Source organism: Ictidomys tridecemlineatus, chromosome 3 (genome assembly GCF_052094955.1).
Source record: "Ictidomys tridecemlineatus isolate mIctTri1 chromosome 3, mIctTri1.hap1, whole genome shotgun sequence".
In the NCBI taxonomy this organism is placed as follows: domain Eukaryota; kingdom Metazoa; phylum Chordata; class Mammalia; order Rodentia; family Sciuridae; genus Ictidomys; species Ictidomys tridecemlineatus.
The window spans coordinates 87,653,916-87,668,867 of record NC_135479.1 but is presented as its reverse complement, the minus strand read 5'-3'; the positions used below and the strand labels follow the sequence as shown (position 1 = coordinate 87,668,867).

General features: G+C 34.3%; 1 protein-coding gene across 2 annotated transcripts in view; it reads right to left on the bottom strand.

The window, feature by feature from the left end:
* The window catches only part of Rasa2 (RAS p21 protein activator 2), a 113,293-nt gene that overhangs the window by 11,257 nt on the left and 87,084 nt on the right, over positions 1 to 14,952 (bottom strand). Inside the window, exons 18-19 of one of the 2 annotated variants that reach the window (XM_078043422.1) lie at positions 14,277 to 14,350; positions 13,655 to 13,764 (exon numbers count right to left, since the gene is read on the bottom strand). In XM_078043422.1, the coding sequence (XP_077899548.1) occupies positions 13,655 to 13,764; positions 14,277 to 14,350 (184 nt within the window). The remainder of the gene's footprint in view (positions 1 to 13,654; positions 13,765 to 14,276; positions 14,351 to 14,952) is intronic. The other variant, XM_078043423.1, reaches the window with a different exon arrangement.

The following is a 14,952-nucleotide window of genomic DNA, read 5'->3' as shown; positions in this document are numbered from 1 at the left end:
AAATAAAGTGCTGACTGATGCTAAAATATCATGTTAAAAAAAGATGTCACAAAAGGCTACATATTTATTGTATGATTTTCCATTTATATAAAATATCTAGGACATGCAAATCCATAGAGACAGAAAGTAAATTAGTGATTGCCAAGGGGTGGGAGAAGAGAGGGATAGAGAGTAGCTATTAGTAAGTGTAGAATTTCTGTCTTGGATGATTAAATGTTCTTAAATTAGTGGGATTGCACAACTTTATAAATACAGTAATTGCTTAGTATCCATGAGGGATTGATTCCAGGGTCCTCTGCCCCTCTCCCCTCAAAGCCCTAAATCCTTGGATGTTCAAGTTACTTGTATAATATAGCATGTTATTTGCATACAACCTTAATACATCCTCCCACACTTGAAAATCATATCTATTTGTAATACCTAATACTATGCAAATGCAATAGAAATAATTGTTATATTGCCTAGTTTAGGGAATAATGACAAGGGGAAAAAAATCTGCATGTTCAGCACAAATGTAACATCAGAGGCCTAACTACAGTTCTGATCTGTGGCTGGTTGAATCACTATATGTGGAACCTGGGTATACAGAAGGCCAATTGTATGATGAAACCAATACATTTTATACTTTTAAAAGGGTGAATTTTAAAATAATAATTTCATAATAATAAAAGTTATTACCAACACAATGTTGGCCCCAAGGGACACAGTTAAAATAATCATGATTCTATTTTTGATAATAGTGTAAGAAACTTCCGTAATTCTGTTTCACAGAAGGCAAGTATTAATCAGGTGCACATTATTGTAACAAAATATCTGAGACAGTTAATTACAAAGAGAAAGGTTTATTTTGGCTCACAGCTTTGAAGATTTCAGTTCATAATCAATGGGCTCTACTGCTTTGGGCCTGTGGTGAGGCAGGATATCATGGCAGGAGTGTGATGGAGCAAAACTGCTCACTTCATGGCCAGGGATTAGAGCAAGAGATTGGGTCCATTAAGGGTATGGTTACAATGACCCAAAGACTTCCCACAGGGTTCTAACTCCTAAAACTAAACACTTCCCAAGAGGACCACCCTGGGAACCAATTTTATAACACATGGACCTTTGGAAGACATATTCAAACTACAACAGCAAGTATAAAACTCAGCAAATCACTGAAAATAACCAAGGGTAGATGACAATCTGAGCATGCTTACTCATGAGAAACTACACAGTAAGAACGGAGTTTTTGGTCTTTTGGCCCTGGGGTGCTTCTCTATCCCCAGCTTTGGCAATAAAAACTTAGTTTTACGGTTTGGAGCCTGCAGATTCAATTTAAAGATGAGATTCTGGGAGCAAGAGAATTACCAAAGGCTGAATGATAAACTGTCCAGATGTCTGGCTTATGGTTCATGTATGTATGTATGTGAAGTGCCGTAGGTAATCTGACAAAATTGAAAATCTAGGAGGACTTGTAAATGTGTTGACTTGAATGTGTTCTCTAATTCACATAAACCTAAGGTGACAGGGTGGAAACCTATGAGTTATATTAGCTTTCTGCTCAAACCATTTATTGGTCACTAAACTATGCAAGTTCAGGTGAGATCCCTAGGGAGCTGGGCAGGCCAAGGATCAGGGTTGGGGGAGGAAATCTAAGCACAGGCATCAGTAGCCACACACTGCAAAACAGGGAAGACCTTACAGTTTCAATCCAGGCAAGCCTTCAAACTCACAAACAGAATCTGGACACATTAGAATATATTATCTATAATGTCCACTTTTTACCTAAAAAATAAGACATGGAAAGAAATAGGAAAATGTGATCTATAACTTGGGAAAGAAAGCAACCAACTGAAATGACTCTGGTATAGATGTTGAATTTAACAGGCAAAGACTTCAAAGAAGCTACTATAAACATGTTCAAGTAATTCAAGGAAAATATGCTAATAATGACTGAACACATAGGACCCTTTAATGGAAAAATAGAAATGTATTTAAAAAGTGGAAATTCTAGGGCTGAAAAGTATAATAAATGAAGCATTCACATGAACTGAAAAGCAGATTTGAGAGTATAAAAGAATTAAATGTAAACAGGACATAATTTGAAAATCAGGGATGAGAGAATGAAGAAAAAATGAATTGAGTCTCAGAGAGGTCTCTGAGACAATATCAAGAAAAATCAGTATAAATATAGCTGTAGTTCTAGAAGGAGACAAAGGGGGAAGAAAAAATCGTTTGAGGAAATAAGCAAAAAAACTCCCAAATTTGGTGAAAACATTAGCTTGCTGTTCAAAAACAAACAAAACCCCCATTTTTAATTGATTTTTTTTAAAAAAAAACGATAGCGGAATGCATTACAATTCTTATTATACATTTACAGCACAATTTTTCATATCTCTGGTTGTATATGCAGTAGGTTGACATCAATTTGTGTCTTCATACATGTACTTTGGATAATGAAGTCCATCACATTCCACCATCTTTGCTAACCCTCTGCCCCTACCATCTTTGCTAACCCCTCCCACCTCTCTGACCCCTATCTAGAGCTCGTCTATTCCTCCCATGCTCCCCCTCCCTCCCCAACTATGAATCAGTCTCCTCATATCAGGGAAAACATTCGGCATTTGTTTTTTTGGCATTGACTAACTTCACTTAGCACTATCTTCTCCAACACCATCTATTTACCTGCAAATGCCATGATTTTATTCTCTTTTATTGCTGAGTAAAATTCCATTGTGTATATATGCCACATTTTTTAAAAATCCATTCATCTACCGAAGGGCATCTAGGTTGGCTCCACAGTTTAGCTATTGTGAATTTTAAGCACCAAAAAACCAAATAACCCCATCAATAAATGGGCCAAGGACCTGAAGAGATACTTCTCAGAAGAGGATATACAACCAATCAACAAATATATGAAAAAATGTTTATCATGTCTAGCAATTAGAGAAATGTAAATCAAAACTACTCTAAGGTACCATCTCATTCCTGTCAGAATGGCAGTTATTATGAAGACAAACAACAATAAGTGTTGGCAAGGATGTGGGGAAAAAGGCACACTCATACATTGCTGGTGGGACTGCAACTGGTGCAGCCAATATGGAAAGTAGTATGGAGATTCCTTGGAAAACTTGGAATGGAACAACTATTTGACCAAGCTATCCCTCTCCTCAGTCTATACCTAAAGGACTTAAAATCAGCATACCACAGAGACACAGCTACATCAATGTTTATAGCAGCACAAACCCCCCAATTTTTGAAAAATTACAACCACCATATTTTATGCTCATCATATTAAACAACCACTACTACCACCATCAGTAACAACAAAAAGAAAAAAAAAAAAAAGGAAACAAGAAAAAAAGTGAAAATATCAGAAAAAGAGAAAGTACAGCAAAATTTTTCTATTTTTCAATGAAATCCAACTTATCTTTTTTAGGAAAAAAGATCAGTACTTTTAATGCCCTCTGTAAGAAATCCTTGCATGTCCCATGGCTGACAATTCTATTGGATGCCCTTGATATATTTATTGAAACACTGTCAAAAGTGGATTGCTTATGTCTTTTTCTGGACACTCCTGTCAGTCTACCAATCTTCCTCTTATGCTAAAGCTACAAAGATACCCCAGTCTTCATGACAGCCTTAATTTTGAATTTGAAAATTAGTCCTTGAACTTTGTTCCACCTTTTTGACATTTTTTTTTCTGTTCTTTATTTTTCCATCTATATACATTTCAGAATCAACATGTCAGTTTTTGCAAAAAAGCAAAAAGTAGGACTGTGTTCAAATCAAGATGAATTTGGGGGATAAGTGACTTCATAAAAAGATTCATACTGAATCTTCAATTTACAAAAATACGTCATATTCTATTTAAGTCTTTATCTCAGTGATGTTTTGTAGTTTTGACATAGAGGTGTACTTTTTAATTATTTATTTATTTTTTAAAAACAAATCTACAAACAAAGGCTTTGTAGATTTTTTTAGGGAGGGAGGGAGGGAGGGAGGGAGGGAGGGAGGGAGGGAGGGAGAGAGAGAGAGAGAGAGAGAGAGAGAGAGAGAGAGAGAGAGAATTTTTAAAAAAATATTTATTTTTCATTTCTTGGCAGACACAACATCTTTGTATGTGGTGCTGAGGATCGAACCCGAGCCACACGCATGCCAGGCGAGTGCACTACCGCTTCAGCCACATCCCCAGTCCTAGGGGTGTACTTTTTAAAAATTTATTTCTATGTATTTTAGAGTTTCTTTTTTGGAATTGCTATTGAAAAGAATATGACTTTTAAAATTTTGCTCTCTGCTGCTAGTTTATGAAAATACAGTTTATTTGTATATACTAATCTTGAATCTCAAAGTTTTGCTAAATTTACTTTTTAGTTCCAGTAGCTGATATGTTCTTTAGGATTTTTATATATAACTGTGCCTGTTCTTAATTATAATTTCTAGTAAAATATTGAATGGACCTTACCAAAGTGGATAATCCTTGCTTTTTTAACTCCAGATTTCTCATATACAACTTTGATCAGATTAAGGATATTATCTTCTCGACTTCATTTTTGTTTGTTTCAAGGGCACCCAGGGATTGAACTCCGGGGCCCTCAACCACTGAACCACATCCCCAGCCCTATTTTGTATTTTATTTAGACACAGGGTCTCACAGAGTTGCTTAGTGCCTCACTTTTGTGGAGGCTGGCTTTGAACTCAAGATCCTTCTGCCTCAGCCTCGTGAGCTACTGGGATTACAGGCATGTGCCACTGCAATTGGCTGAGTTTTTTATTTTAAATCACAAACGGGTGTTAAATATTTTCAAAGGACTTTTTGTGAACTGAGATAATTACATAATTTACTTCTTTTATTACATTAATACAAACTACACTGATTGGTTTTCACATATTTAACTTTGCATTCTTAGGACAAACTCCATTTGGTTATGATGAATTATCCTTTTCCTCTTGCTGGAATTAATTCATTCTATGTATTTTTTCTTGTAAAACCTTTGGTTTTAGCATCAGAATTACAGTCTTCAAAAGATGAGTTCATAAGTATTCTTTCCTTTTTTTTTTTTTTAACTTTTGGTACTGGGGTGCTTAACCATTAAGCAATATTCCAGCTCATTTTTATATTTTATTTAGAGACAGGGTCTTGCTGAGTTGCTCAGGGCCTTGCTAAAGTTGCTGAGGCTGGCCTCAAACTTGTAATCCTCCTACCTAGCCTCCCGAGTGCCTGGGATTATAGACATATGCCACCATGTCCGGCTTTTCCTTCTATTTTCTAAGAGTTTTGTGTTTGAGGTTGATACTATTTCTTCTTTAAGTAATTGGCTGACTTTGCCAGTAAATCTATCTTACCTGGAGTTTGTTTTTATCACAAATTTCTTCAAAAACAGAGAGGGTTTTTCAGATGTCCTACTTTTGCTTGTGTCAGTTCTGATCAGCTGTGTTTTTCTAGGAAATTTGTCCATCCATGTGAATTGGCATATTTATTGATAGAAAGTTGCTCAAAATAGTTATTAGTTTTCTAATGTCATTGGGACCTGTAATGATCTTTTCCTCTGCCATTCCTAATAATGTTAATTTGTGTTTTCTTTTTTTTTTTCCTTTGATCAATCTTGTTAGGCATTTTTTCAATTGTATTAAAGCTTAACTTTGTTATTTTTCACTATTAAGTTGTCTTTTCTATTTTGATTATTCTCTTTATTTTTGCTATTCTTCCATTTAATTTGGATTTATTTTGTTCTTTTTCTAGTTTCTTAAGTTGGAAACTTAAACTAGAAAAACAAAATACAATTGATAGCACTATTCAGACAAATATTTTACATATCATAAAATTCATCCATATTAAGTGTATATCTGAATATATTTTTGTAACACTAGTGAGTGGTGCAATCATCAGAATAAACAAATTTAAGTACAGTTTCATTTTCCCAGACGATCACTCATGTGCCCTGACAGTTTAGTCTGGTTCCCATTCTCAGTTCCTGACAAACTCATACATGCATGAAGATTGATTTTAGTTCATGATCCTCTCCCTTTCCCTCCCTCTTATTTTCTTAATGACGACTTTTGAAATAAAATAAAAAAAGTTCTGAATTGTGATGAGAATCAATTTACCAATTTTTTCTTTTATGAGGCAGACAAACATAACACACATAAGAAAACTCTGCCTAACCTAAGGTCTTGAAGATTTTCCTCATTTTCTAATGTGAACATTTAAAGCAATTGATTTTTCTTTAAGTACCATTTTAGCTATATCGCACAAACTTTGTCATGGTTATTTAAAAATATTTTTAAATTTCCCTGGAGTCTCTTAACCTACAGGTTACTTAGAAGAATGTTATTTAATTTCCAAATATCTGAAGGCTTTTCTAGATATCATAAGTTTATTAATTCTGTTGTGGTCAGAACTTATTTTGTATAACATCCACCTTTTGATATTTACTGAGATTTATGCTCCACTATGTGGTCTAGCTTGCTGAATATTCCAATATTTACAGGAAAAAAACATGTGTTCTTTATTTTGTGTAATATTACATAAATTTAAATTAGATTAAGTTGATTCAGGATATTATTTCAAATTTATATATTTTCACAGATTTTCCTGGCCTATATTATCAATTACTGAAAGAAAAATATCAAAATGTTCAACTCTGATTGTGGACATGTCTATTTCAATTCTGTGTCTCTTCCAACTACAATGAATTTATTATTAGGCACACACACATTTAGAATTATTATGCCTTCCTCATTAATGCTCTTTGCATTATGAACTATGCCTTTACTTATTTGGAAAAAGTTGTCTTAAAGACTACTTTGTCTAGGATTACTATTAAGTTTACATTTTGTCTATTCCCATCTAATTACTTACTTTTTTTTTAATATTTATTTTTTAGGTGTAGATGGACACAACACAATGCCTTTATTTATTTATTTTTTATGTAGTGCTGAGGATCGAACCCGGGTCCCACCCATACTAGGTGAGCAATCTACTGCTGAGCCACAATCCCAGCCCGTCTAATTACTTTCAACCTATCTACATCTTTATATTTAAAGTCATATGTTACAGAAAGTATACTATTGGATCTTGCTTTTTTAAAAAGCTAGTCAGTTTGTAATAATCAAATACAGTTCATTTATATTTACTCTAATTATTGATATAGTTAAACCATTATTGTGTTATTTGTCTTCTATTTGCCCCCTCTGATTTTTGATCCTTTGTTCTTCTTTTCTTGCCATTCTTATTATTTTGGGGGTGGGAAGAGGGGTCTGGTTAGTTATATTCATTTTTTTACCCCTCTAAGAGCCTGTTATTAATATACAGTCTTAACTCATCAGTTTTCTTAAAATTATTTTTGTGACACTTCATAAAATATAAGATCCTTAAAATAAATTACTTTATCCCCTTCCTTTGTGCTACAATTGTCATACATTTTATATTCAGATATGCTATAAAACCACAATTCAACATTATAAATTCTGCCTTAAAAAGTTACTTTTTAAAGAACTGAGAAAACAAAGATTTTCTTGCATTTATCCACATATTTACTATTTCCTGTGTTCTTCATTGCTTCTTGTAGACCTAAGTTTTCATTTGGTATTATTTCCCTTTAGATTGAAGAATCTCCTTTAGCATTTCCTATCATAAAGCCTGTTGACAATGAAGTTTCTCAGCTTTTATTTATCTAAAGGATATTTTCATATTTGAAGGAAATTTTCATTCAAATAATTCTAGGTTGAGAACTTTTTCCTTCAGCATTTTAAAGTTCGGTGACTTCACACATGAAGTTAGCTGTCAACTGTACTATAGTTCCCTTATATGTAACCTGTCTTTTGTTCCTCTGCTTACAAGATTTTTCTTTATTGCTGGTTTGATTGTCATGTCTCAGTGGAGTTTTCTTCGTATTCATCATGTTTGCAGTTCATTGAGCTTCCTAGATCTGTAAAATTTATAATGATTCTCCCCCCCTACCAATGAGGGAAATTTTAGGCCATTATTTCTTCGAATATTTTTTCTGTCCCATTCTTTATCTACTATTCTTCTGGGATGGTATGACCATGCATGCAAATGCTTGATTGCCTGATATTGTTCCACATTCTGCTTTACCCGCCTTTGTGTTCCTAAGTGGGTCAAGTATCCACTGATCTGTTTTCAGGCTCACTGAACCTTTCTTCTGGTATCTCCATTCTGTTGCTAAGAAGCCCAGACGGTGAATTTTTCATTTCATATATTATACTTTTCAATTTGGAAATTTCCATTTGATTCCTTTTCGTAGTTTTCTTCCTCCGATGAGATTCTCCCATTTCTTTACTCATTGTGACGACCTTTTCCATTAAGTCTTTGAAATATTTATAATAATAGCTTTAAAATCCATGTCTGCCATTTCCAACATGCAGATCATCTAGGATCTACTCCCACTGACTGCAATTTTTCTTGATTGTGCACCATGGTTTCCTGTTTCTTTTCAAGTTATCATGTTTCACTATATACTGGGTATTACAGATGAAATGCTACTGAGACTACAAAGTCTTTCCTTTAACAGTTACAACATCAGTTGATCACTCTGAATCTTGGTTGTTTATACTATATTTTGGCATTTGTTTATTTTTGTGATAGTGAGGATTCATCTCAGGGCCTTGTCCATGCTAAGTAAGTGCTCTAACACTTTTAAATTTTTATTTTGAGATAGGGCCTAGCTAAGTTCCCTATGCTGGCCTCAAACTTGTAATCCTCCTACCTCAGCCTACTGAGTAGATGGAATTACAGGTCTGTACCACCATGCCTGGTTATACTCTGCTATTCTTTTTTTTTTTTTTTTTTTTAAGAGAGAGTGAGAGACAGAGGGGGACAGAGAGAGAGAGAATTTTAACATTTATTTATTTTTTTCTTAGTTCTTGGCGGACACAACATCTTTGTTAGTATGTGGTGCTGCTGAGGATCGAACCCGGGCCGCACGCATGCTAGGCGAGCGCGCTACCGCTTGAGCCACATCCCCAGCCCCATACTCTGCTATTCTTAATCCTCCTAAATCACCACCTTTTTAAGATTTCCATGAAAATTCTGGGGTGTTTACTAAACTTTTCTAAGTAAAATTCTAAAGTCTATCTCCCATGAGGAGGAAAAAAGCTGAAATCTTTGCTCATCCTTTAAAAATTTTCAGTTATTGCTTTTCATGAGCCTCTGTGGCATTTCCCCTTGCATGATCAAACTAAGAGTTAGCTATGGATTTCAGATGCAGATTGAATGGCTTCTCTTCTCCTCACCTCCACATCCAGCCTAACTGCCAGCCCTGAACTCCATCCTTTGATATTCAAACTAATAAAACTGCAGGTTTCTGCTTGAATTTTAGCCACTTCACACTGCATAGGCTGGAAGTGATTTTATGGGTATGGGGGAAAGTGTGCACCACCATGCCCACCTCCATGCATTTATTTTTAAAAAGATAACATCATCCCTTTAGTTGTTGGTGCCTCTCTCACTCCTAGTATCTAGTCCTTGAGCAAATCCTCTGATGACTATCTTTAAAAGAGATCAGGAATGGGATTCATTTTTATCACTTCCACTGCAACCAACTGGTTTAAGGCATTATTTTCTCTCCCCTTATTACTGTAATAACGTTTTCAAAAGTAGATAATATCAAATTTTATAGAAAGGAATTTCAAAGACAAATTTGTTAATAACCTATTAGTATGTTTAGTAAAACTTAGAGCTGTGGTTCTCAAAGTAATTCAGATGATAGCACATCTGAAAGACCTGGTGTTCTCTGAAGAACATTTACTAAAGCCTTTATTCCCCCAATAATATGGCCATTACCACAGAGCATGTTAAAAGACTAGAGGAAGAGACTGATAAAAGTAGTGACTATACTGCACCAGATGTTATAAAGCTAGGGTGGTTAAGAAAGTACAATAAAGGAATAGCTATACTGAGGTGGCTAGAGGTTTAAAATAACATGTATAAACAGCTGATATTTAATTTGAAGCTTAAAGGACACCAGATTACACAATGGAAGAAGGAACAAAAAAGGATTTCTAGATAGAGCATATGCAGAAGCATGAATGTAAAAAACACAATTTAAAGGGACTATAAGAGCCAGTTTGGTATGGTCCCATATGGAAAATGCAAAAAATGAGAATGGATGAGTCACAAAGACACTAGAACATAAATAACTTTTAATTTCAGCATACAACTAGGAGAATTTTTCTTGTAGAATATGACTACATTATAGTATAGTAATATAAAAATCATAATCATAAGCACAATCAACATATCAACAAAAAGCTGTCAAGGTAATCATTACTGATAGCTGATTGAGTGTTTGATTAACACTCATTTGCTACACATTAATTTAACTATACTGAAGATAATTTGCTTACTATTGCTTATTAGTAACTGTGGTAAGTGGGCATCAGAAATTCAACAATTTACTGGATAAAAATCCTTAACACTGAGAAAATTCTATTAATTCATTTTCAAGAAAATTGGAAAGAGACCACTTATTTGTTTCTTTGAGGTAGAAATATTGATTCAGAATAATACATTTTAGCAGGAGATTGAGTGAAAGATTAAATTATGTAAAGCTGTGCTATAGAAAATCTGGGAGGCATTCTTTCAGACACCGTAGTTACACAGTAAATATATCAAGAGATTACTTAACTGGTACCTAGCTATCTAGAAAACAGCAAGGAAACAGGAAGTAAAGCAAAAACATCTGCTGAACAACCAGGAAATGCAAAGCCCATGTGCTTTATTCATAGGGAAAAGTCCTACTAACTTCACTGGAAGCCTTGTAATCTTTTGCATAATTTTAACAAATATAATTTGGGCACCCTCATTTACAGAAACTTAGCAGCAAAAAGTGGAGGCTGGTGATTGAGGTGGGAATAGGATGCTATGTAATGGTTCCCTGACAACACAGGAATTTAAGTAGACAGCCTGACCATAAGATGAAGAAAACTGCTTAATACAAACACAGAATACATAAAAAGCAGAACAGTCCAGGTCAGCTGGGGAGTAAAGGCATTTAGCTGGAATAAACAGCTGCACACACCCATAAGTAGCCCTGAAAATATCACGAAATCAGAGTACCACATAATAATATTATTAATGATAGCCCCAAGTCAACTAGAAAAAGTAAACTTTCATTTAATGAATTCTTGTATAGAAGGCAGGAAAGCATGTAATACAGTTTGAGAAAAATTCATCAAAATAGTTAAAACAAAAAGCATGAATGCTTAACTGTAGGCTTTGGGAAATAATCTCAAAACCTCCAAAATGAATGTCTCATTCCTCCAACGTGAAAACAACGAAGTTCCATGGTGTTTGTTTTATACAACAGTGACCTAATTCTATAAAATTTTATCCTCTTAAAGCCATTGGACAGAACAGTGGTTCAAGGTTTATGAACTCTGTGAAATTAAATGCAAACTCTTGTGTCTATGTTCTATGTTCGGTTTTCTAGAAGGGCTCATAGCTATTATATAATTCTTAAAGGAGATTATAAACAAATGACTTTAGAATATTGGTTTAGATTAGAAATGCTTTAAAGTGAGGAAAAAGTAACTCATTTATTTAAATGTAAACATAACTAAGTGTACATAATTGGTACCTATGCTATTCATAGGTGAGAACATAATCAATATAAGCTGCAATTTCTAAAATATTTGAAATATCCTATCTATATCCCACTGATCTTTGTTTTAGTATTTATCTGCTATAAGAAATGGGGTGTCTAAAAATACAATGCATTTTGTTTTTTACTAATACATTTGGACATATAATTTGGCTAAGCTGTTCCTAAAGAATTATGGAACAAAACTTTTTTTTTTTTTTCCTTAGCTAGTATGATGGCACATACCTGTAAACCCAGTTACTTCAGAGACTGAAGCAGGAGGATCACTTGAACCCAGGAGTTTCAGACCAGCCTGGGAAACACAGTGAAACTCAGTCTCTTAAAAAAATTTTTTTTCTTATTATTTTTTATTATTTTCTTATTTTTAAAATTATTCTTCTATTCTTATTATTCTTCTAATCTCCAGTGAAGCAATCTATTTAACTGTGCCTACAGTCTCTCAAAAGTATCTTATATCTGATGTTTGTTATCATTCTAGAATTTATAGTGGAAGCTCTCTTACCAGAACTTCATCTAAGAGACTTGATGGATTAACTAATAAGATGTTTCACTTCCTCTGTAAAATCCACTGAGAGATGCTCATGAGATGTTGAATGTTTCTGGTCCCTAGGCTATTCTGTTATGCCTACACCTTTCCACTACCATTGGTTAGGCTATTTTGCTTACCAACTCCATTGGCTTTGCTCCCAAAACTATACCAGTTCTCCATATTGTAAATATTATATAAAGTGACAAAATAAGTCTCTTTACTAATAAGTTTATCATTTATTTGAAAGCCAGGAAAAGACTTTTTTGAAAAGACTTCGAAAAAGAAAACTCATGCCCATACAAATAAAACTGATGTTGGGGTGAGACAGAAGGTAGGAAATTCAGGGTGACTATCCTGAAAATCTAAAAGGATTCTGTACGTGGATTCTCTTTCAGATCTAGATTCACTTTGGAAAATATTCAACCTGAAAATTGAAGCATTAGAAATATATTTACACAAAAAAGACAAAGGAGGAAGTACAATCTATACTCCAATCTATACTGTCGTACTCAAAGACTGGGGTTCTTTATCCAAAGATTGGTAAACAAATAGGCTGAGGTCCTGGATTCAATCCTCAGCAACACACACACACACACACACACACACATACACACACACACACAACCAAAACTAAACAAAATGCTAAAAAATTATAAATACTAAGAATATGCATCTTTTTGTTTTATTTTTTAAATGATTCTTCACTCAGAATCTTGGTTAAGTGAATATCTTGGGATCCTGATCACTTTGGATGAATGAGATTCTACTATTTGTGATCTAGGGCCTTGACATTATAATTATTTGTGACAACAGTCTTTTTAGGAGGCAAACTTATAAACCTCCATCTTGGGTTAGGCTGGGCAATAGCCTACAATGAATCTGACAATTGTACAGGGACCACAATCTATGGTATGACTGTGGTGAATTTTAGCTGATATCTTCTAAAAAAAAAAAAAAAGAAATCACAGAAATAGTCCTGTTCATTTGATACTGAATCCTACTGATATGCCTAAGAGTTAAAGTAACTTCCAAGTACTAAGGGGTTTAACTGTTCTTCCTTCTATACTGACTACAACAATAGGGATTTACCAGGGTATTTCAGAAAACAAAACATACTGAAAAAAATGTCATTTCTAGTAACACAAGAAATTCAATGTGTGCAAAAAATATAATTTACATGGTGTCACTTGTCAGCTATCTATTTTATTCTTTATATCACCATGAGACACTTTTACTACTATGAAAGAATTCACTATAGTGAATTAAGAAACAAAAAGGAGGGGCTGGGAATGTGGCTAAGCGGTAGCGCGCTCTGGCATGCGCGGGGTGCTGGGTTCAATCCTCAGCACCACATAAAAATAAAGATGTTGTGTCCACTGACACATCATATCCACTAAAAAATAAATATTAAAAAATTCTCTCTCTCTCTCAAAAAAGAAAGAAAGAAAGAAAGAAAAGAAACAAAAAGGAAAGCTTCACTGAGAACTGGAGGGAGAAACCCACAATAAAGCATAAACACAACTACCTGGCTGTTTGTGGTAGGTGAGCTCCCTGCTGGTTAAGCAGAACCATCGTTTCTTGAAATTCTTTTTTCCAATTCGAGTTCTTCCCTGAGCTCTTTTATTCATTTCACTGTCAAAACAAGAGGTAAATATTTAGCTACAAAATTCAATTGGTTCATCCATAACAAAGAATGATCCTTTAATTTTAAATGACATGCAAAATTGTAATAAGTATATAACAATATTTTTGCTATTTATGATTCTTGTATTTATTTTGGAGGTACTAGGAGATGAAGTCTTTAATTAATATAGTATTTAAAATTATGCTACATACAGAATAAAAAGGGCCAAATAAGGAATCACCCCCTTAATTTCCTATCATGATTAGCTTACTTTAAAACTGAATAACGCTGTCACTTTTTCTAACTATTCTAATACCTATTTCACTGAAACAACATGGGATTATTATGGACAGGGAGTTGTGCCCCTCTGTTAATTTGAAGGACAGTGAGGGTGACCTACCTGACTAATGTGACCTAGATAATCCTAGCATAAGAACAGAAACTCATTCCTAGACCCATGCTCTTTGTATTTAATGTTTACACTGAAACATAACTTTCATGTCTAGTTTCATTCAATTACCCTTCTTTCAGGTGCACAGGCTCGCTTGTACCACTGGACTCTTTAGTTTCAGTTGATGAAATTTCATCCAAGAACTAAATGGAGAAACGGGCAAATATTACAATATGCAAAAAGGTACATCATAAAAAAAAATTCAGTTTTAACTTACATGCCATTGGTTATATTGGAAACTTGGGATTTACTAGGCTTATATACTCCTTATTACTCTTAAAAGTGTCCTGGTACAGACACCAAATTATATCGTTATTGTGAATAAGAACTCCCCAGGTTTTCATCCCAGGGATGCAAGGTTGGTTCAACATCCAGAAATCAATAAATATTATTCATTATATTAACAGGCTTAAAGCAGGAACAAGACAGGGATAACCACTTTCACCACTTCTATTCAACACAGTCCTCGAATATCTCTAGCCAGAGCAATCAGGCAAAAGAAGGAAATGAAAGGGATACAAATAGGAAAAGGAGAGCTAAAACTATCTCTGCTAGTTAAGGACATGATTCTATATTTAGAAGACCCAGAATACTCCACCACAAAACTTCTAGAACTCCTAAAGCAGGATACAAAATTAACACTCATAAATCAATTGTGTTCCTAAACTCCAATGACAAATCACCTGAAAGGGAAATTGGGAAAACCATCCCATTCACAATAGCTTCTAAAAAAAAAAAAAAAAAA